Source organism: Mus pahari, chromosome 12 (genome assembly GCF_900095145.1).
Source record: "Mus pahari chromosome 12, PAHARI_EIJ_v1.1, whole genome shotgun sequence".
Taxonomy (NCBI): Eukaryota; Metazoa; Chordata; class Mammalia; order Rodentia; family Muridae; genus Mus; species Mus pahari.
Window position 1 is genome coordinate 271944 of NC_034601.1, and position 22526 is coordinate 294469.

At 49.2% G+C, this 22526-nt stretch overlaps 1 protein-coding gene across 1 annotated transcript; it reads right to left on the reverse strand.

Annotated features, from left to right (window-relative positions):
• Slx4 (SLX4 structure-specific endonuclease subunit) lies at positions 1–22287 on the reverse strand. Its single transcript, XM_029544736.1, has 15 exons — positions 22283–22287; positions 20552–20937; positions 18696–18923; positions 16192–16381; positions 15174–15386; positions 13080–13285; positions 12636–12952; positions 11853–12066; positions 11395–11480; positions 9955–10101; positions 8850–9016; positions 5876–8070; positions 2402–2504; positions 1400–1813; positions 1–997 (listed from the first exon to the last, which is right to left on the reverse strand). The coding sequence occupies exons 1-15, from the start codon at positions 22285–22287 to the stop codon at positions 646–648; spliced, it is 5223 nt and encodes a 1740-aa protein (XP_029400596.1). The 3' UTR covers positions 1–645.
• Positions 22288–22526: the final 239 nt, after the last annotated feature.

Consider the following 22526-nt stretch of genomic DNA (forward strand, 5'->3'; position numbering starts at 1 on the left):
TATTTATTTTTAAATAAAGTCTTCTTTGTTTTTATTGCACATTATATAAAACAACTTCACTGTATTTAAAACACACAAGGACATTCACAGACTGTGAAAACCCAAACTTTTGTGTTTTTTTTCTGGTCCCAGAGTCCACACTGGGTCAAGGAGGCTTAACACAAATAGGTGGAGCCCACAAACAACATGCTTACTTTAGGGGTCTTCATAGCTGTGCTGGGCCCTACTTGTAGGACGCTGGTGACAGTGTTATCTGGTCTGCCATGGTGGCTGGGCTGGTTTCAATGCTGAGAAGGCTGGACCCAATGCCTGTCCCAGAATCTACTATAGGGCAGTTGGGCGTGAGTGTGCTGGACACAGAAAGGCAAGTGAAGGAGGCTCGGGTCTTGCTCTGGTCGCTGCTGTGGCCCACTGCCTTTCAGGACCACGTTGGATGGTTGGGCCAAAGGGGGAGAACTGGCACTGACTGCAGGGGGGAGGGTCTGCTCTTAGTCCGAGGGGGACACACGGAGCTGGAGTACAGGAAAGTACGCTGGGGTTCTTGTCCTTTACACAGACACAGGCCCATATCCTACGACATACTGTGGAGGCCTGACTTACACCAGGTGCCCAGGCCCTCTGGCAGGTCTATTGGGTGGAGGCCTGTCATTTCTGATCCTTCTTCTTTCGGCCTGAGGGCTGCCGTCTCTTGTGTTTAAGCTTCTCCTTCCGGGCTGCAGCAGTGGTGAAGGTGACACACTGAGCGTCCAGGATGTCCAGCAGCTTGCCCATGGCCACAGGGATGCCATTCCGCTTCAGCTCAGCCTGCAGCTCAGCCAGCTCCACAGGCTGGTACCTCAGGATCTGCCTGTGCAGGGCAGGCTTGGAGCGGATGTAACGTCTCACTGCCTCCTCTGTGTCTGCGGCCTGGATTGCCACCTGTGATGCAGTGACCCTGACCTCTTCATCCTTGTCTTCACCTGAATACTCAAAGGCGGCTCCAAACTCACCAGAGGAGCTGAGAAGAACAAGGACGTTATGCGACACCCTTTTCTACAGCCCCCAAGCCCAGGAACCCTCTGAGGGAATGACTATTTTCATGGGTCTGTTGGGCCTGACATGTGACAGGACTCCTTGATGGTGTCCTAAGGTCTCTGTGGTTCCTGGTTCCCTGGCCAGGCAAGTCTAGGTGGGACCTGCCTCCTCCAGCCCCTTCCAGAAAGCTCAGGTATATAAGGAAACTACAGTGCTCCTTAGGCCTGTGGAGACTCGGGGAATGGACGTTTGAGCCATGTGGGCTTCCTAGAGAAGCCCAGACATCAGTGTACTTTTGGACACTAGCCGTTACGCTTCCTTAATGCCCTTTCAGACCCACCACTCAAAGGACACATGATGTGACTGACCCTGCTGCCTCCATTACCTTTTAGAGCTGAAGGAGCTGTCACTGCCATCCACAGAGGTAGCCATGGATTCCTGGGAGGCTGGGAGCTGGGTGTCACCATCAGGATGTGAAGGCCCCCCAGGGGGCAACCTGCTCGGGTGAGAAATACTTTCACTGAGCTGCTTCTCCTGATGCTGACGGCTCTTGCTTTTAGCAGGGCCCTCGGATCTTTGAGTCCTAAGACCTGCAGTGACCTTGAGCTGGGTGTGACTTCCTGACCTTGAAGGGCTGCAGGTCTCAGTGGCAGATGCCTGGCTACAAGGTACCTCTGCGGGTATCTGGGACGACTGGATCTCATCCTCAGAGTCCGACTCCAGAGTTTGGTGAGTGTACTGGAAAATCTCCTTCAGTTTTAGAATCATCTGGCGTTTGGGCAGAGCACGGACTCCAAACCTGTGTGTGGAAACAGATGAACTTCAGCGTCCAACAGTGCAGCCCTGTCACCACACTCCGCTGCCAAGTAATGGGCTTGAGTGGATGGAAATCTTACAAGCCTGACTCTCTCGGGCACGCAAAACCAGCCATGTGGCCACATGCCAACTAAGCCTCCCTAAAGGCTATCCGCGCCAGAGATGTCCCCACAGTGTCCCGGGACAGTGAGAGCACTGACTTCACCGAGGACCGGAGACCGAGGAGCCGCAGCGCTTGGGATGGGGTGGTTTCCACACTGCTTTACAAAATGAAGTCTCCTTACTTGGTTGGCACAGTAGGCCTCCATTTCCACCAGCACGGCTAGGGCTCCATTTCCACCAGCATGGAGCAGGGAGACCTACAGGCATCTCGTTTGTTAGCTTTCTGGAGCTCACATCTGGTAAGAGTTAAGAAAAGCCCAGCCACTTACCCTACTCAACCCTGGGCAGATCAAACTGCAGAACTTCCCTCCCAAGCTAAGGGCCAGCTGCGTCTCCCAGACCTGAAGGGCCAGGTGCTGGGTCATTCTACTTCCTGGGCCTGGTTATTCACAGGAGAAACACTACCAACCTGTCCAGTTCTTTCTTCAGCACCGGGGTCTCCATGATCGAATACCTTGGCATTGGAGTTATAGGCACTTTGGGAGGCAAGTTCTTTTTCTGATTAGCACCTTCTGGATAAAACATGAGAAGCACGAGACTTAGTGTAAGAGGCATGGGTCTGCTACCACCTCTTGCCCTGGAAGTGTCACCATGGAAAAGGACAGACCGCAACTAACACTGTGCCCAAGGAGACCACCTTCCCCGTTTGAGCTGTTCCTTCCCATTGGAAGGCAGGATACAGCAGTTATCAAGAACACCACCATGTACACGACAGTAACGCTGGTGAGCAGGCTCTGAGGCCTTCTAGCACAACAGCCCAGCATGTCATCCAATCTCACATAAGAATATCCTGACGTGTAGTGACAGCAGAGACAACTGGCAGCCAGCCCTGAGAATTCTCAAGCTAGCATACTCATCTCAATTTCCTATCTCAACAATAAAGACAATGTAGGCTAGGGAGAGGTAGGTGAGTGAGCAGTGGTGCTCAGCCCCGAGGCTGATAACTTCAGTTCAGTTCCTGGGAACCACACAGGGAAAGGGGAGAACCAACGCCCACTGCTGTCTCCTGACCTCTGCATGCACACACACAATAAATAAATGAAAGAAAAAACAATATAATTATAAATAAACAAAGGACAGGGCAAGCATTTCTCCAAAGAAGATACACAAATGGCCACTAAACTACATAAAAGATACATAAAAGGCACTCAGCAGGGGCCGTCAGGTGTCCAACACACTGCAGTAACACTTCAGAGCCACCAGACCAGAAACATGAAGTGTGTTGGTAGGGGTGGGGGTGGGGAGTGGGACTGGAACTTTCACCTCACACACGCTTGGTGGGGACCTAATATGAAGCTGTATCTTGTGGGGAAAGTGTGGTAGTTCCTCAAAATGCTAACCACAGTTACAGCATGACCCACAATCCTGGACCTAATTGTACCAGAAGTGAAATTTATGTCCACACAAAGCAGGATTAATTACAACAGCCCAAATGTCTACTATGGATGAATGGATACAGTATTTAGATATAATAAAGAAGGAAAGAGGTGAATCTTGAAATTTCGTGCTAAGAAGTCAGTTATAAAAGGTCATACATTGTAGCTGGGCGTGGTGGCTCACGCCTTTAATCCCAGCACTTGGGAGGCAGAGGCAGGTGGATTTCTGAGTTCGAGACCAGCCTGGTCTTCAAAGTGAGTTCCAGGAGAGTCAGGGCTGTCTGGAAAAACAAAAGATTAATGGAGATGCCAGGTCTAGTGGTTCAAAACTGAGTTTAGGAAAAGAATTTCCTCAATGTCCAGGAAAGCCTGAGCCAAACACAGCCAAACGCCCCCTGCTTATAACCACAGGCTGGGGTTGAAGCTCACGTTTGGAACTCCAGGACTTTGGAAGCTGAGACAGGGGGATTACTATAAATTCATACCAGCCTGGAACCCTGAGGGAGACCCCTGCCTCAAAACAATAACAAAAACCCTACAGACAAAAGACTGATGGGAAGAGCTAGCCAGCCCTCTCCTTTTGTCTGCAGAGGTTGAAGACGCCTCCTGACATCTTTCTGTGTTTGCCTAGAAGGCCTGGAAGTCTGCCTCAGACTCAGACCAAAGTTCATGTGAGTCTCCAGTCTCCTGCAGTGGTTCTGAGTATTGCCTGGGACCTGGTGAGAAATGCAAATTCTGTACTGCAGGCACCCCTGTAACAGAAACAGTGGGGTGCTGGGGTTCTCAAACCACTGGAGGGTGTCATCAGCCCAGTACCCTTGGGGATTTAAGAAGGAAGCAGCAGGTGGCTGCTTCCACTCCCTTTCAGCATGGCTGTGACCACATGGTGGCCCAGTAGAGCTAGTGACCTGTCCTCCCTGCCAGGAGGCTGTGGCTTTTGCACTTTTCTGAAAGACTGGAATGTATGGGAAGTAAAATCCTTCTGTCTGGGGTGGGGCCAGGGGTCACACTCCCCCACACCTTCCTCACTTGAGCTTTGTGTCTGGGTGCTGGGTGGAGTCCACCATGCATGCTAAGTACTCACTGTGCTATACATAGTACACTGTCCATTTCTTTAAAAACCATGAGATTGAAATAAAAAGTTTAAAGTGAACTAACTACCACTTAGTGTTTACATTACTGGGCAACCTGGTTCTCAATCCAAAGAGAACCTTGTATGTGGTGAGTAGTCTGCCTCGCCTTCACCTTGGGAAAGCTCCAACCCTCTTTATGTATTTTATGGAAAGAAATGAGTGACCAGTGTGACTAGCTCCTGTGACCTTAAGTCACATCTTAAGTCTTACACAGGCAGCACGTGTCAATCTGCAACATCCCACTGTGTTGGGTTTTTCTCATCTTCTGGCTGCTGTGACTAGTGTTCTTAGGAATGAATGATTATCTATTTGAATCCCAGTTTTCAACTATTTTGGATAAGTGAGACTAGAGTTTCTGGGTTCTGTGGTATTACTCGTGTTGTGTGTATGAGTGTGTGTACAATCGTGAGAAGCTCTTAGGCTGGCTTCCCAGTGAGCCCCATGGATGTCCCTATAGGGATCCCCATGTAGGGATCACAACTGTGTGTGACCAAGCCCAGCTTCTAACGTGGGGTCTGGAGATTGGACACCATGATAAAGTTTTGTCATGCCGTGTACTTTAGGCTGATCTAAACTCTTGATATTCCTGCTTCTATAGTCCTGTTCTGGGATTACAGATGTACATCACCCTACCTAGACTGATTATGGTAATTCTATTCTTAATTTGGGGGTAGGTAGGGTTTCTCTGTGTGGGCATGAGTGTCCTAGAACTCACTCTGAAGACCAGGCTGCCCTGAATTTACAGAAATATGCTTGCCTCTGCCTCCAGAGTGCTGGGATTAAAAGGCATATGCCAGCCAGTACAGTCAACTATGTTTAAAGACAGCAAGTGTTTGCATGAAACTCACTGCTACACTCACTGCTGCCAGTGACCTGGGCCTTGTGCTCCCCCTGCCTCCACCTCCTGCGTGCGAGAGTTACATGCACATGTCAGCACACCCGGGTGTGTGTACTGAACTTCTGTGTTCATGTGGTACAGGAACTGAACTTAAGGGCCTCATGTACACTAAGTACTCTACCACTGAGCCAGAGCTTTAACACATGGACTTAACTTTTCAAGGAGCTTCACTGTGCGCATGTTAAGGTGATGCCTCTGACAGCTCTAACCGCTAGGTGCTGAGTCAGTGTTCTGGAAGAGCTCACTGAAAGGGGCTTTGAACAGATGCACTCGCTGAGATCCAGGCAGGCTTGGGAAAGGCTGGCTTGCTGCTTATATACGTACTAGTACAGCCTAGGGAGACAGCCGTGTCTCCTACTTTATGGGGGGGGGGAGACCAAAGGCAGGGTCTTGCCCAGATGAACAAGCCCTTCAGCTTTCTACCCCCACCTCCACAGTATAGGTCAAGACCTCTCTCAGGCCTCACAGCCACTCACTTGGTGTCTCTGGCCTGTCTGGCTTCCGAGTTCTGGCACTCAGCATTTGGGCCACAGGTGGAGCCTCTGGAGCCTGTCCTTCCTCCTCATCCCAGTCGTCCCACAGAGCCTGGCTGAGGACACTCAGTTTGCTGCTCTCTGGAGAGCCAGCCTGTGAGGACTGCTCTTGAGACTCTCTCAGAGCACCACAGCTTCCTCGGATGGGGGTGGTACCAAGTCCTGGGGAGTGGCAGTCATCACTGTGCAGAGCCTCCAGGGCCTGACTGCTGGGACTGCTTGTGGTCAGGGGGCCGGTCCGCTCCAGATTCAAGTGGTCAATTGGAATTGGTGAGAGAGGCTCATTCCAACAGTAGTCACCCATGGGACCCGGGGGGTCACCATCTAGCACGGGGCTGCCGTTTCCTTGATGGGAAGCCACCTCCTGCTCATCATCACTGTCCCCAACTTCTACCACGTCATCAGCTGCAGGCGGATTTGGCAGGCATGGTCTAGGTGCAGAGGATTTCTGGGACCATCTGGTAAAATCAGGGCCAGGACATGATGGCTGTGAAGAAGAGAGTCTGTGGTGCCTGGGATAGGGATGGGAGGGGCTTCTGTAGGGCTGTCTTCCACTGTCAAAGGCTCCTAGAGTAATAGGCTGTGTGTGTGGCATGACCACAGAGAACTGCTGGGCTGCTTCCAGCATGGTCCTGCGTTCTAAGTTAGGTCTCGGTGTTTGCTGAGCAGTCTCATCTGACGGAGTCCTGGTCTTAAGGCTTTTGATTTGGGTCTGTGATGAGCAATCACGACTCTTGCTGACCCCTGGAGTGGCAGGCACCAGCCAAGAGGTGTCTGTAGCACTGTCCTCATCCAGGCTGTTCTTCTGGCTGCAGAGCAGCCAGGGGATGTCTCTGTGGCCCAGCGCAGACTGGCTCCCCAGCTGTCCTTCCCCTCCATGCTGTAACCTGGCCTCTCTCTTCAGTGGGCTTTGGAAATGGTCGTGATCTTCTTCAACATCAATGACTGAAAACAGTTCAGAGGACCTTCCTTCTGGGGAATCTTTAGAAACTGACTCTGTCTTGGTGTGCTCCAGCTCCTCATCTGAATCTAGTAACAGGATGACCTCGTCCTCCTCCTTCACGTGATGCAGAGGATCCTGGGCCCTGGGGCTCAGGGGCTCCGGTACCGACTGTGTCAGGTCAATGGGTGGAGACTTTGCTGGGGAAATCAGGATGCCCCTATTTCTGTGTCCCGATATGGGGCTACTTTGTTGGCCTCTGTGGTGGTCAGCGTCTTTCTGGAATGTGGGAATGTTACTGTTCCTCCTCTGCTTAGTTGGTGTGACTGGAGACAGTGACCTTGGGGACGCCACCCTGGAAATGCTACTGTGTGACTGGGACACTGAGGGGGACAAATGACTTGTGTGGTATAGGTGAAGCCATGACTGGCTGGGACTTCCACCCACAGAAGACTGTGACAGAAGGCTGCAGGGGTGTGGAGTAGGTGGTTGGGCCATGTCTGCCTGCCTCTCTCTGGCACGGTCACTCTGTTCTTCATGACCAAGTGTCATTTGTGACAGTTTAGATAACACTCTTGGATTTGATGGAAGGAGCTGTTTGCAGCCATGGGCCTTGTTTGGGTGCAGAAGAAAGCACTCTTTGCTCCTCCCGTGGTGGCTGTAGAAGCTGGGGTGGTTAGTTGCCTCCCCTAGTGCATCCTGGGCCTCTGCTTTCCCTGCCTGGTCTGGGCACTGGTCCTGCAGCGGAGTGGAATGCCCTTCGTGTGCCCAGCTGGCTAGTGCCTCTTCTTTGCCTAACCCAGATGACTCCATGTGTTCTGGATTTTCTAGCTGTCTGTTACTCTGGTCAGCTGCCAGGGAAGGCTCAGAAACCGTGTTGTCCTCCCCGTGCGGGTTAGTGCTCCCATCTGGGTCTGCTGCTCTCCCCCCCTGGAGAAGCTTCTTCTGTGTAGCTGCAAATTCGTATATCTCTTCCATTTCTGCTTCATCCACTCTTTCTCTCTCTTCTTCACAGACTTCAGGTTTCAGCAGAGTCTCTGCTTCCTCGTCGTCGTCGACCCACACCGACCTCAGGAGTTCCTGGAAAGTCTCTGCTCGGCTTTCGCAGTCCTCACTGGCCTCTTCCGGCTGGTCTCCCTCTAAGTCCACCACAGCGGGCACTTGTTCACACAGCTGAACAAGGTCACTCACACCAAACCTGCGATGGGAGGGAGACACACGTTATCAGTACTTACACAGGGGACAGGTGGCCAGAGCAGAGCTCAGGAAGAGGAACAAGGATGTCCCCTGTGGCCTTTCCCCTTGTCCCAGAATGTACTTGGGCATCACTCTGGCCAGCACCCATGATGCTTTAACTTTGGTGCTGACAGACTGAAGGTGCATCGGGCTCATCTGGCAGTCACAGGAGCTGGTTAGGGCTACAAACCCAGGCAGCACAAGCTGCCCTGAGACAAATGACAAATGACAAATGACAAATGACTTGCCCTCAAGACACTGTGCCTGAGAAAAACCACAGCAGACAAAACTGCTGGCAGGCCTGGCTGAGCACCTATCAGAAGGCTCTGAAACCCAGTTGGTATATCACAAGCCTCCATCTCTGAGCTTTTCAAAGAGGCACAAGGATGCGCACATCCTGGGAAGAGTGAGGAGGAAGGGTGCCTAGCTGATGCGGGGTAACTCTTGGGGGGGGGGGGCAGTCGAGGGGCTGCATGAGGTGTCTGAAGCCCTGGCTACCATCTCACCATGCCAAGTATAATTCCCCACCCAGCTCTCAGCACCCTGCAAGCATCCATTCTAGCCACTACCATGTGTTATTCAGGGCTGCTGGTGTAAATCTGGGACTAAAAGATATAAAGAAGTTTTGGCGGGCTTAGCCCTGGCCTTAGGCAGCACAACCCGCCTTGAGATACCAATCTCCCGGTCCATGTCACCAGCTCTAAAGGACAGCCGTAGAGTGGATGGAAAGGACAATCCTACCTTAGGGCCAGGGAACGCAGATCCAGAACCAGGCTGGGAGGCATGTCAGTGTCCGCCATGTAGAGGTAGTTCAGAAATGCATGGGCGGCCTCTGAGCTCACATCACTCAGCAGGACACGCTGGGTCAGATTCCCGTCCTCTTCGGCAGAGAAGCCTTCAGCACTTACCTGAAGGTGGGGACAGAGACTGGCTTTAGCCTCTTAGACAGCCTGAGATCCTGAGGGGTGGGGAGCAGTCTTGGCCAGATTCTGTAGTCTGGATGTTTGTTTACAAAATCATATTAGGAGGGATGTTTAAGGTCAGTTTCCATTTGACAGAGGTATCATGGACTCTAAGCATATCTGACTTGGGTCTACGGGTTGCCTGAGTATAGTGAGAATTTTGGTTTCTTTGAAACACAGAAACATAAGGATGCTTTTGTTTTAATCCCAGGTGTAGGATGTGGGCTGCTTCAGACGGTCCATGGCAGCTGACTATGACTGCCCTGACTCTGCAGTGGCCTTGTTAGGAACCCTGAAGACTTTTTAGAGGATATAGAAATGCTAGAGCCACAATACAAGGGGCCGGCCGGCTGGTGGCTGTGCTTTGTCAGACAGTCATGTGTGAAGATATGGAAAGAAGAAATGAGACATGCTGGCAGTGAAGATCAAACTTGCCCCAATCAGCAGGAAGTAGTCTAATGATATGGTCACCCCCTTTCCCCTCTACCCTTTTTTCTCTCCTACCCAGTGTTAGGTGGGTGGAAGGGGGAAAAAAGAACCCACAAAGTAGATAAAAGTCCAGTTACACACGAGTCCAGGATAGAGATGAATATGGCCCAATACATTTGCAGCTGATAATATCACCCTGCAGTACTAAAAGATCAGACACTCTTGTGTCTGTCACACACTCTTGTGTCTGGGAATTCCTGACATAGGCTGAGCAGTGTGCTGGATTCCTGTGTGGTGGCTCAAGCCTATAATGTGAGACTGAAGCAAGAACATTATGCTCCAATACAGAGAGACGGTGATCGGGAGACTCACAATGATGCAAATACAAATGGAGGGAGGATAAAAACAAAGGGAGAGGGAGGGGAAGTGGTGGGCTCCCAGCCCTGCATACTTACATACTGAATAAGAAGTGGGCATCGTGCATAAAGAACAAACTTGTGTGCATAAAGCACCTCTCCGCTGTCAAGCTGGAACTGGACATCACTCAGGTGTGGATTATTGACCATGGCCCCAAAGTCTGCCACCAATAACCCAAGGGAGAGCTGTAAGAGGAGGAGGAAGAGATTTGTGAGCTCCCTCCATCACTTTGCTAACTTCCCATGACTGGGCAGACCAAGAGCCAGAGCTAAGCTTTCCTCTCCAGGATGCACGCAGAGGCACAAGGTTATACCTTTGGGTTACATTGAAGACATCACCGAGCCAGAATGGCAAATGCTATTTCCTTTCCCAGGTTCTCTCTAACAGTGTATCCCCCAGCCTATGGAGAAGGACAGTGGTGGATAAAGACACCCTCCCACCTCCTACGCTCTGCATGCACAGGACTCGGAGCCTGAGATGTTCAGGAACCCAGTACTTCCAAGCTACATGCAAGAACATCACCAAATGGCCCTTTGCATAAGAGGGTCCTTATGGCCGGCGTGGTGGCGCATGCCTTTAATCCCAGCACTCAGGAGGCAGAGGCAGGCAGAGAAACCCTGTCTCGAAAAACCAAAAAAAAAAAAAAAAAAGAGGGTCAAAACAAAAAAAAAAAAAAAAAAAAAAAAAAGAGGGTCCTTATGGAATGACACCAACTTTATGAAATACTCATTTTTCAAGGTCACACAGTACACTGGATTGGTAGCTAGAGCTCACCCCATAATCCACGCACAGAAGGGACACAGTGAGTTCTTAATGAGTGAAGAAAACCACTAAGAAACAAGTATGAAAAACAGAGTGGTTAAGAGCACTGACTGCTCTTCCAAAGGTCCTGAAATCAATTCCCAGCAACCACATGGTGGCTCACAACCATCTGTAATGGGATCTGATGCCTTCTTCTGGTGTGTCTGAAGACAGCTACAGTATACTCATATAAATAAAATAAATAAGTCTTAAAAAAAAAAACAAAACAAAACAAAACAAAAAAACAGCCAGGCTGTGGTGGCGCACGCCTTTAATCCCAGCACTTGGAAGGTGGAGGCAGGTGGATTTCTGAGTTCGAGGCCAGCCTGATCTACAGAGTGAGTTCCAGGACAGCCAGGGCTACACAGAGAAACCCTGTCTCGAAAAACCAAAAGAAAAAGAAAAAGAAAAAGAAAAAGAAAAAGAAAAAGAAAAAGAAAAACCAGAAGCCTGGATGAGGCAGTCACTTGGAGCAGCTCTGGGTACTGGCTACTGAGGAAACCTAAAGTATCCAGGCACAGCAATGGCAGAAGACGTTGTGGCAATGACCCAAGAAAAGAGACAGGAGTCCTGGGGCTCTCAGCTCTACCACGTGTGTCAAGGTATACATCTGACAAACACCACAGAGCCAGGGCAGAGCCACCAAGTCACTGTGGCCCAGAAGCCTTCGTACTTACTGAGGCACTGTCATCCTTCTTAAGGGTCTTCTTACATGGCAGGACAAACCCCGTCAGCGGAAGGCTGCCAGGTACCAAGTCCAACCCTAAGAGAAGGATTTGTAGATCAGAAGGATGTCATCTCCCAAGTAGGCAGTCTCAACCCTAGGTTTGGCTGTACACATGTTATTTAAGGACATCTTTACTTAAAGCAACCCTCCCCGTTGTTTTTATCCCTCTCCAACATGGGGAAGTAGGAGGATTGTAAGACAGCCAGATTAGCCTAGGAAGCTCTGTCCTGAGCTAACGTTTAAGAATGATTGTGAAAGACACAAATGTTCTGCATCATCTTCATCCCTGAGGCAAAGTACAAAAGCACTCTTTCCACTGAATGGAGAAGGAGAAGAGCAGAGCCTCCCAGTCGTCCATGCTCTAGTGCCACCGACCTCAGTGCCGCCACAACATGCCCAATGTCCCACCTGTGGGTACGCCCTGACTCCTGGGCCATGGGCTAGAGCTCAGCCCTTCCACTGCCAAGTCCACAAGGTCCTGAAGGGCTTGACGCTCCCTCTGGCTAGAGGATAGCAGTTGGTTCTTGGGGCTGTGGCTCACAGGAAGGCTGCTCTGGGAAGCAGGTGGCCGTCGTGGACTTGGCTTTCCTTGCTTGGGCAGCTCCAGTGGTAGCTGGGGTTCCTGAAACAAGTTGAATAGCTAATGATTGTGTGGTTATTGTCACTGACACATACTCTCCCAAGCCACCCTACACATGCACAGCTAGGACAGGGCTACCCTCGCAGCCAGCAGCATCCTGGAAAACCTCACTGTGTTGGCAGCTTCTGTTACAGCTCAGGTCTACCTGATGCCCTCAAGTGAACAGAGGGCCAGTTACCAGAAGGGTCCCCTGGAATCAGTCGCCCACTTTGGTGAATATCAACTTACATCTAGCAGTTGTATGTAGTATGTATGCAGGATGTAGGTTTCAAGGTTCTTTCTCAGACAGAATTTAGGATCTATGCAGGGTTGGCTAAGCCTGGACTTTGCATTTTAGATGAGGACTGTGTTGAATTGGGGACCAAAGTCATTTTCTTAGAAGTGCTACTGAGTTGCCACAGAGACAGTGAGGTACATCATGTGCCTCTGTTGCTTCCTCCATATCCCACTTACTAGACCCCTCCTTATTCAGCCCTGGTATCTGGTATCTGGTTACATTTCTAGACCACCCAAAGCCCATCCACTTATGTACTTGGAGGAGCAGGGCTCACCTTGGTAGGGCATTGGGACACAATTGGAGGAAACAGGCCCACTGTGTAGAAGGACTCCTCAGCCCAGGCTCCTGTGAGGGCGCTGAGTTCCCACAGCAAGTTCTGCTTCCCTTCAGGCAGCTGTGCTCGCCAGCCTGCAGGTTCCAAGTCTTCCTTAAAAATCTTGCTGGCAAGAAGTGGTGGGGTGCAAGACAGTTCTACTTCCTCGGACAGAAGCTGGGCAACACGATCCTCGATCTGTCTACCTGTGGTCTCAGAGTCTTGGGTTACCAACTGTGGGGGACACACTGGGGGTCTCTTCTTGCGACTTTTCTTCTCTAGAGACAAACAGAAGTGACTCAGTCAGCAATGGCTCTGACCGCTTATCCTAGGAGTGGCCATGGTAACTCTCAGACAGCACTGGCCACCAAGCCCTCCCCAGGCCCCTGCTTCAGTCACATGTACCTGTTCCTAGCCGTATCTTCTCAGAAAAAGCACTTTCCAGTCTGAGTGGGGGCACATCTGGACAGTGCTCCACCTCAGAGCGAGACAGAGCCATGGCCACCAGCAGATCTTCAGACGGAGCCTCAGGCTCATTGACTTTCCTCCTCCTTGGCTCCCTCTTGGTGGTGGCTCCTTTCCGTTTCAACCCTCCAACATGGTTGCTGAAACTAAAGGGTGGCCATAGAGAAAGGTCAGTGAGTGCTCTGAATTTGGGCCTCTCTTCTATCTTACAAGAAACAAGAGGGACAGAACCACTGTAATGAACCAACAGCTGCCTGGGCTTTCCCTGTGCTCATCTGATTCCTTGTGAGCTCATTCCCTCCAAACCTGGAAATTCAGCACAAGGCAGACAGCGGTGGGCCTAGGTGCTTTCTCGGCCACCTGTGGAACCTCTGTACCTAGATATGACCAAACCCTAGTAGTCTATAGCTCCAAGTAGGCTCTCGATAGCCAATAAGTTCTGCCCACTGACACTTCAGACCCACCCCTAACCCCTACGAGGCAGTCCCAGCCACGAAGAAGCCCCTCCTTCCTCCAGGGCTACAGCAGCACCTCTACATAAGGCCACTCGGTCGCCACCAACCAGCCTCCCTAAGCTGGCCTGCCACTGCCTTACAGAGGTGTATGTAAGGGCTCTCTGGATGGAAAGAAAGCTCTATTTTCTGAGTTAGTCCCAGCAGCTGGACAAATAGATGCGTGGTAGGAAGCAATTCTGAGAGCCTGGCCTGCAGTTGTTGTCTTAATTCAGGCTTTCACAAAAGCTCACAATCCCCTGCAAGACAGGGAAAATTGGAGATATTTTCGAGTCACTTTGGAAGATGTAAACAATCCCTAACTCAGCTAACTGTATGGGGGAGGGGTGGGGAGCTGTCAGGAGCCAGGAGCCATGTGTGACTAGCTGTGGCAGGACTGGGGCTGTGAAGAAGCAAGCAAGCAAGTAAACAAGTAAGGAGAGGGCAGGCAAGGAGGCACTCAAGTCAGGTCAGCGTGTGTGCTCTGTCCAGGAAATCCTCAATATTCAATATTCTGAAGCCCAAATGCAAGGTGTGGTCTTAGTAGAGGAATGTTTAAAGCCCACTCAGAGGAAAGTCCCTTCCTTATGGGACTCCCTCCCCACCAGCTTCCTAGGAGAACCCAATCACAGGCTTCACTCTTTGGAGGTATTTTTAAGGTATACATGTTTCATCTGTGAGGCAAGCAATAGGCTAAATGTCTGTTAGAAGGCCTCAAGGCTTCCTGCCCTACAGTGTTAGTATGGATGTCTTAAATATACACAGACTCCCTGGCTTGAAGAACCTCCTCTGCCCTCTGTGACCTCAGCTGCGGCTCAGCCCAGCGGCTGAGAACTCATGTGCAGGTAGTGGTTAGCGTCGATAGCTTCCCACATACATCTGCTGATGCTCATGCCACCTTTGTTCCCTGAAAGCCGGAGTCAACTTAGTTGTTCTCAGATCAGGGACAGTGAACAGAGCTGACCCTCTGCTGCTTGCCCACCTGGCATCTGCATGCTGAGGACCACTTCCCAGCTGTTAGGAAAGCCTCCTAGTCTAATACACGGGCATTTTTAATTTGTGCAAATTAAAAAATACATTCTTTGGAGGACGGGGGTGATATGAAAAAAACATTGTATAAGATTCTCAGAGAATAACATACATTCCTATAGTTCTGCCTAGTCAATTCTTTCAACTGTGTTTAACAATCTGACGTTAATAGCATGAAAATGAAGCTACCCTGAAGTGGAAACACAATGCACAACTAAGACATAAAGTAAAGCAAATACCACGTTCTTGGATGGGCTAGAGTGGCCGCTGCAGGATTATAGACTGGCAACATCTCAGAAAGGATTCGAGGAAGCACAGCAATTCTCTGCATGGATGGCCCCATCTGCATGCAAACTCCTCGTGCTCCTAAATCCTTTCTCAACTGCGTCCAATTTCCTCGAATGTCTCATGCCAGAATCCCAGAGAGCTTGTTCTTGCCAACTCCATAAGAACTGTCTAAGGAATGTCTAACTGGAGTGGAAACACCATTATGTGGTCCCCTTCATTGTCTTACCTGGGTACCTGAGGGCTGCCGTCTACCTCTGGCTGAGCTGTCTGTAGCCTCACAGCCTGAAGCAGGAGTTGGGGACCCACTTCCATCCTCACCGCACACTGCTTCAAGTGACTGATTCGGCTCTTGGTGGTGAGGAACGGTTTCCCACATATTGGGCAGTCAGGGATCTGAGGTAGAGCAGGTCTCTGAGCCTTCTCTGCCTCATCTAGGCATCTGCAGGAAGTCAGTAAACAGAACCACCCTCTCAGGAAACAAGAACTATAGCAAACACTTGATCCACATTGACATGTAAACATGTTGCCTAAAAGTCGACCCCTCATACCACCTGAATGTCTCCTAGCTGTCAGCCTCAGACACTAACTTTAGGTTTGTGCTGGCAAAGGTGGCTAAAGAAATCCAGGACAGAGCAACAGAGTTACCTAACAATCCAGCAATTCCACTAAGTATAAGCCACAGAGAAAGGAAAGCAAACATGAAGCACACGTTCACAGCAGCTGTACCACAAAACCCACACAGTGGGAACCCAAGTGTCTGGCTATACAGGGAAGAGTATGCATTCTATCCATTCAATGGGCTCTGATTTTAGCCATTAAAAAGAGTGGGGTGGGGAGATGACACACTGACACACATATAGATGAGCTCTGGGGACACGGTTCCATGGAGGATGGACACAAAAGCACAAATACCATGTGACTGCTCACATGAGTGCACATTTCAGACAGACAGTTGGGAAGTCGTAGTCTGCAGTGAGGAGGGCAACAGTGACTTCCAAGGGTACCGTGTTCCTTTGGAGGGGTAGAAGGAACCCAAAACTGATGTGGTGACAGGGCCACAGAGGCCTAGCGCCCTGTAAGTAGATGGGCTCCGCCGTGAGGGTCCCACCTCAGTGGGCTGTTTGGAAAATCTGGTACACTGAAGATGCTGAGGTGCTACCACCATGCCAGACAGCAAGACGCCCACAGTGCTGGCAGTGTCCTGGTCACTGACAGACAAAGGGGACAAGCCTTGCTGCCCCTACCTGTTCACATGTTGCTCCCTCCGGGTCACATTCATTGCTGAGAGGTTTTTCTGACACATTTGACAGAAGAACAACCCCTTCTCCTCCAGGCTGTCATGGTGCGAGGACGCTTCCTCCCTTCTAAACTCCTGTTCTAAGGCCAGGGCCATTGCAGCATCGCTGTCTGTGGCATGGAGCTTGGGTTTATACTCTGCGGATTGGAGAAGCATCCAAGATCCATGAGAACAGGCAGCCTCCACCATCTTATGCCTCTCTGTCATGTCTATAGCTCTTGCATCATGGACACTGGGAAGAGCACAGTCAAACTAACCCAGCAGCACTCTGCAGTCTGCTCACAGGCACTGAGTAGGCAGAGTGAGCACTGGGGTGGCAGGGGTGGGTGGGGTGGTGGTGGGGGGACAGACTCTGAGGACAGCTCTTTCCACATGTCAGTGTGCATGCACAGTACCTGGAAAGCTTCTTAAAACGTAGGCTTTGATTTGTGGAGCCCAGCCTGGGACTCTGCATCTCTAGCTTAGCCTCTTCTAATGCTGACCTCCTACTGAGTCAGGATAGTGTAAAATGCCTCTGGCAATCAAGAGCCAGCATCAGCCCAAAGGATAGAGTGGTTCTAGCTCTCTGAGCAGACCCTGGATGCACAAAGAATGTGCCGTAGGGACTTTATGACTTCCAAGTTCTCAAATATTACTTCAGTCTATAACTCTTGTCAGAAGCTCAAAAAACAGCACAATTTCATTTTCGTGCCTTATTTCTTTTATGGTATTGGAGCTCAAACCCAGGACATATGTACATACATACGTGTGTGTGTGTGTGTGTGTGTGTGTGTGTGTGTGTGTGTGTGTAGGCCACAGGTTGATATTGGATGTAGTGATGGTTTGTACATGCTTGGCACAGGGAGTGCCACTATTAGGAGGTGTGACCCTGTTGGAGTAAGCGTGTCACTGTGGGTGGGGTCTTTAACACCCTTATCCTAGCTGCCTAGAAGCCAGTATTCTGCTAGCAGCCTCCAGAGAAGAGGTAGAACTCTCAGCTCCTCCTGCACCATGCCTGCCTGGATGCCACCATGTTCCCACCTTGATGATAATGGACTGAACCTCTGAACCTGTAAGCCAGCCCCAATTAAATGTTGTCCTTTACAAGCCTTGCCTTGGTCATGGTGTCCGTTCCGCTCACGGAAGGAAAACCCTAACTAACACAAGTGTCGTCGTAGTCGTCGTTGATCACTCTCTACTTAACTCACTGGGGAGGGTTTCTTCTGAATCTGGAGCGCATCAATCCTGTTAAGTGTCACTAGCCAGTTTTCCCTAGAGATCTCCTGTATCTGTCTCCAGAGCCTGGGATTGATTACAGGGGACTCTCCATACCTGCTCAGCCTTATGTGGGTCCTCAGGCTTGTGTGGATAGCCCTGTTCCCAAAACCCATCTCTTCCTTTCGTACATATTCAGAGATGAAGATCCCTGTTGTCTGCAGGGTCATTATACCCTCTAGGCACACACGGCTCACAGACCCTTTTAAGAATGGTTGCCACCAAAAAAAAAAAAAAAAAAAAAAAAGCCAAAACAGATTTCTGAGTTCGAGGCCAGCCTGGTCTACAAAGTGAGTTCCAGGACAGCCAGGGCTACACAGAGAAACCCTGTCTCGAAAAACCAAAAAAAAAAAAAAAAAAAGAATGGTTGCCAAGATGTTTAGCCCAGAGCAGGTCAGCTTTTAACTTTCCTAACGCTGCTACTCTTTAAACAGTCCCTCGTTCTGTGGTGACCCCCCCCAACCATAAAATAATTTTATTGTTTCATAACTGCAATTTTCCTACTGTTACGCATCATAATGTAAATATCTGATATGCAGGATATCTGTTCTGTCTGTCTCTCCAGGGTTAGAACCACAGTGCGTACCACCATGCTCAGATGTAGGTGCTGGGGATTTGAACTCAAATTCTCATGCTTGCACAGAAAACACTTTGCTCACTAAGCAATTTCCTCAGTTCTTTCTGTGGTTTAAAACACAAACACACAAACAACCACAAATCCAACTCTTGATAAAAGCTTAACTTCATAATAAGCAGTGTGGAGGGGAGTGAGAAGGGAGACAGGAAAAGAAGGACAAGACCCTGTGAGGAAGTCCAGTAAGAAACCAGGAGGAAAGAGACAGCTCGGTGCTTCTCAGTGCACAGTGCTCTTGCAGGGGACCAGAGTTTGGTTTCCAGGACCCATGTCAGACAGCTCACAACTGCCTGCAACTCCAGCTCAAGGGGATCCAGCACCCTCTCCCGGCCTCCACTGGCACCCATGCTCCCATATACATACCCGCAGATACATAATGTACACAGAATTGAAAATAAAACATAAATAGCTTTTACAGGGACACTCCATTCTTTGGCTAGTTCCAATGAGGTGAGCTAAAGAGCAGACAGAAAAGCTGTATACAGAAATGAAGGAGGGACTTAGTCCACTGCCTCTTGTACACAATGTAACTTATCTTACAAGGCAGAGCATGCTCACCATACCGGTTTCTCCCACTATCTCCTCTGGAGGGCTCCTTGGGACATTGTTTCCCAGTGCAATCTCTAGGGAGGATTCTTCTGAGGCATGTCTCAAGCGCTCAGGGTCTGCTCTCTTGAACTGCTTCATCCGTTGCAGAACCAGCTCTGAGGCTCTGGGTTTGGAGGAACTTGGTACACCAGTTGTCGTGAAACAGGAAGGAAGAGGCTGGGAGCCGCCATTGGGAGCACTCTCTGCCGAGGAAGAAAATATTCACAGCTTTTGTTCTATAGGTCAGACTCAAATTTCCAAAAGTTCTTTACTAGTCAGCCCAGGTTTGACCTGACTTTTGTGACTAGGACCTGTTCATCCACTCACTGTGGCTATGCAAACACACATTCATGGCAGAAGGATACTGGATGCAGTGCCTGCTGCTGAGCTTGTGGTTCTGCTGGGGGTGAGGAAAATGGTCTCGAGTTAAGTCGTGGTGGTGATGGCTTCACAGTGCGGAATGTACTAGGCACACTCAACTGTATACTTTAAAATTATGTCATGAGCAGTATCTCAATAACATTATTAATAAAGAAATACTACTGACAAATGTTTATCTCTTCCTAGACCCATGTTTTAACCTGAGATCCACCTACAGCCTTCAGTGGAGATCTAGGAGCCCATGAAGCTACAGACCAACTGTGCAGGCATGCATGTGCAAATCACTGAGACCTTTTCACCAGCTGCAGAAAGAGAGCCGACTGCCCAGCGTGCCTGGGCAGGGCTGGAGAGTCCTTCAGCAGACTCCAGGAGCTCAGCCTTTTAGACCACGGATGAAAGACTCTGTACCCACACTAGAACTGTTTTACAGTAAGGAAGAGAAGGTGAGGAAAACTTAGAAACAGAAACCAGGAGCCTGCAGAGCCCATCTTACATGCAAGTCTGGCCTTCAGTTCTGTGTGAAGGGTTAGATCAAGCACATGGCTGAGGAAGCTTTCAGCGAATCCTCTGAAGGCTTCCTCGGTCTAACCAAACTGGCTGGACCATTCCAATGTACCTACCTTAAAATCAATTCACACATACACTAAAGGTGCCATTATTTTTATGCTGGCGTGACTACTGTCAACGACATAAACAGTCACAAAAAGCTGTTGGAGCACAAAGCTCGAAACACACTCTTGGGAACACACAAAGGACTCGGCAAACTAGTTCTAGGCTAGGCTTATTTCTGTACATTAAGTTTCATCGGCACGCGGCTGCCCCTTTCACCTCCACATCATCCTCCGCTGCTTCCCCACTACAGCTGCCATTGGGGACAGTATCTAGGGGAGATCAGTTCTCGGTGTCCCTGAAATTACTACCTATCTACATTTAACCTGTGTTTACCTAGTGTACTTTAATTCAGCTATGTAGTAATGTGATACCCACTATAAAGTAAAAGCTATATAAATAGTTGCTACAAGGTCTGTTAGGGAATGAAAACGAGAAAAAAAAAGTCTGGACATATTAAGTACAGATTATTTATCAAATGTTTACCGTCTGACAGAGTTGGAATCCCATAGATAAGGAGAGTCAATTGTTAATGTAATATAAATATGTGAACTGTAACAACAACAAAATATTTGCTGTCTGGCCCTTTTATGTTTTTGAGATAGAATCTCTCTCTACATAGACATGGTTATCCCAAACTCAGTATGTAGACACCAGGCTGGCCTCAAACTCCCAGAGATTCCCCTGCCTCTGCCTCCCAAGTGCTCAGATTAGATGTGTGCACCACCACACCCAGCTATCTGGCTTTCATAGTAAATTTTCTGAGCCCTGGTTAACAACAGCATTGATCAGTTTGGTTCCTTTCTGGAACCAAACCTGGCAGTGGGGCCTGCCTGGTTACCTGTCTGAATGCTCTGTGCTCTTTCACACAACACAGGCTGATCTGGGGTAGGAGCAAGAACATCTCCCTTTCCATTCACAGGGAGAGCTGGGTCCCCTTCTTGCGATTTGGGTGCCCCTTGCTTTTTAGTCCTAGGGGTCTGGCTGCCTAATCGAGATTTCTTCTCTGAAGGGCCTTGAAGGGCTTTGTTCCTGGCGACAACTTGGCGGCCTTCTTTCCGTTTGCCTCGGTTCTGAGTGTGCCCGGAGGCCTTCTGCCTCGTTCTCTCTCCTGACGCTTCTTTGGTCGCACTTTTTTTCACCCTTTGGAAAAAGCTGGCGCAGAGTTCTTTGAAATGGTCATCTGACTCCTCCATCGCTCGACCTGATTTAAGGTTTTGGGGTTGTCTTTAGGGGAATGAGGACCGATCTGGAAACATGTCCACAGATGAGGAACTCGTGTGTGAGCCCACTCAGGCCTTCCCACACCTCTGGCCTCACTACAGCTCCTCTTCTCTCTGATTTACTTGGAGACTTTGCACAACTGCACACAAAGTACTGATCTCCTCTCCATGTGATTTTTATATCTTTCTTCAATTTGGACCCGTAGTTAAACAACTTGTTTAAAAACTTCACAAGTGAGAGAACATTTTGTTGTCCAACAGCTGCCTCTGAGATAGAACACATGTGAACTCTGTGATCAGGTGATTCTCCAAGATCTCCACAGTGATAAAGGGCATAGGTTCATCTAATTTTGTATCTGAAAAACCAAAAGCATCTAAGTATAATTAGACAGCTACTGCCATTTTATGTCATTTCTTCCAGGATGTACAAGAGGATGTCAGCTATGAGGAGTCTCCAAATACAGTCTGGTTACAAGTACACTTGTTCCACAGTATGTCCCAGTGCAGAGCACATGACACACAAGACATATCACACACCACACACAAGTCGCACGCACATGGTTTTTACTGAGATTGGAGAAAAATATGAAGACCAGCTGCCACCCAAATATATGCTCCCCAAATACAGGGAGCTTATCTCCTCTAGTGGCCTCAGGACTCCAGCTGTCACCTGATCAGCTTATGGGACAGTCAGCAAATGCTGCAAAATGATTGAAATAAGGAGATAAAGGGTATATATATATATATATATATATATATATATATATATATATATCCTTGTATATTCAGGAGAGAGAAAGGCCACCTTTTTTCTATTCTGAGTCCATAAGAGCTCTCTAAGCTGCCTGAAGAAAAAGACTGGGTCTTACAGGCATGAATGCTTACTAGGGCAAACAGTATATTCGGGTTCAAAATCAAAACTGAATAATCTGGGTCTGGGGAAATAGCTTGGTGGGTAAGGGTAAGTGTGCTTACTGAAAAGGACAAGGACCCGAGTTTAGATATCCAGCTCCCATGTTAAAAAAAAAAATTGCCAGATGTGGAGGCCCAGTGCTGAGGATGGGGAGGGGAGACAGAGACAGGAAGATTGCTGAAACTTGATGGTTGGCCAAACTACTTGAAAATTTGCAAGCTCCAGGTTTCAGTGAGAGACCCTGTCTCAAGAAGGGCAACAGTGATAGAATAGTATACCCAACATTCTCATCTGGCCAACAGATGAGAATACACACACACATACACACCTCCCTATATAACCCAATGACAGAAATCTATTCATTCCAAATACGTAATGCAATGATCTTATAGAAGTTTCCCCAACTCCTTCACATGGGCTCCTTCCCCCTCCTCACTCCATGTTGTCACACATGGTTGCCACAGTGACATCTGTCACAGCTTATAATCATTTGCAGTGCATAACATTTATTGAATGCTTATGTGCCCAACGCTATGCTAATTGCTTTTCAAATCTTTAGCCCATTTAATCCTTACAGCAATACTATATAATATAATCTACTGTCAGCTTTTCCTTATTGTGAGCAATCAGCCACAAGCAGTGTAAGGAACTGTTCTGAAATAGCAGGGCAGTGTGGTTCC

Coding starts and splice junctions, on each gene's coding strand:
- Slx4 (XM_029544736.1), bottom strand. Junction 15,387..16,191: donor AGGGAGCAACATGTGAACAG/GTAGGGGCAGCA, acceptor GACTTCCTGCAG/ATGCCTAGATGAGGCAGAGA. Junction 13,286..15,173: donor GGCAGCCCTCAGGTACCCAG/GTAAGACAATGA, acceptor GCCACCCTTTAG/TTTCAGCAACCATGTTGGAG.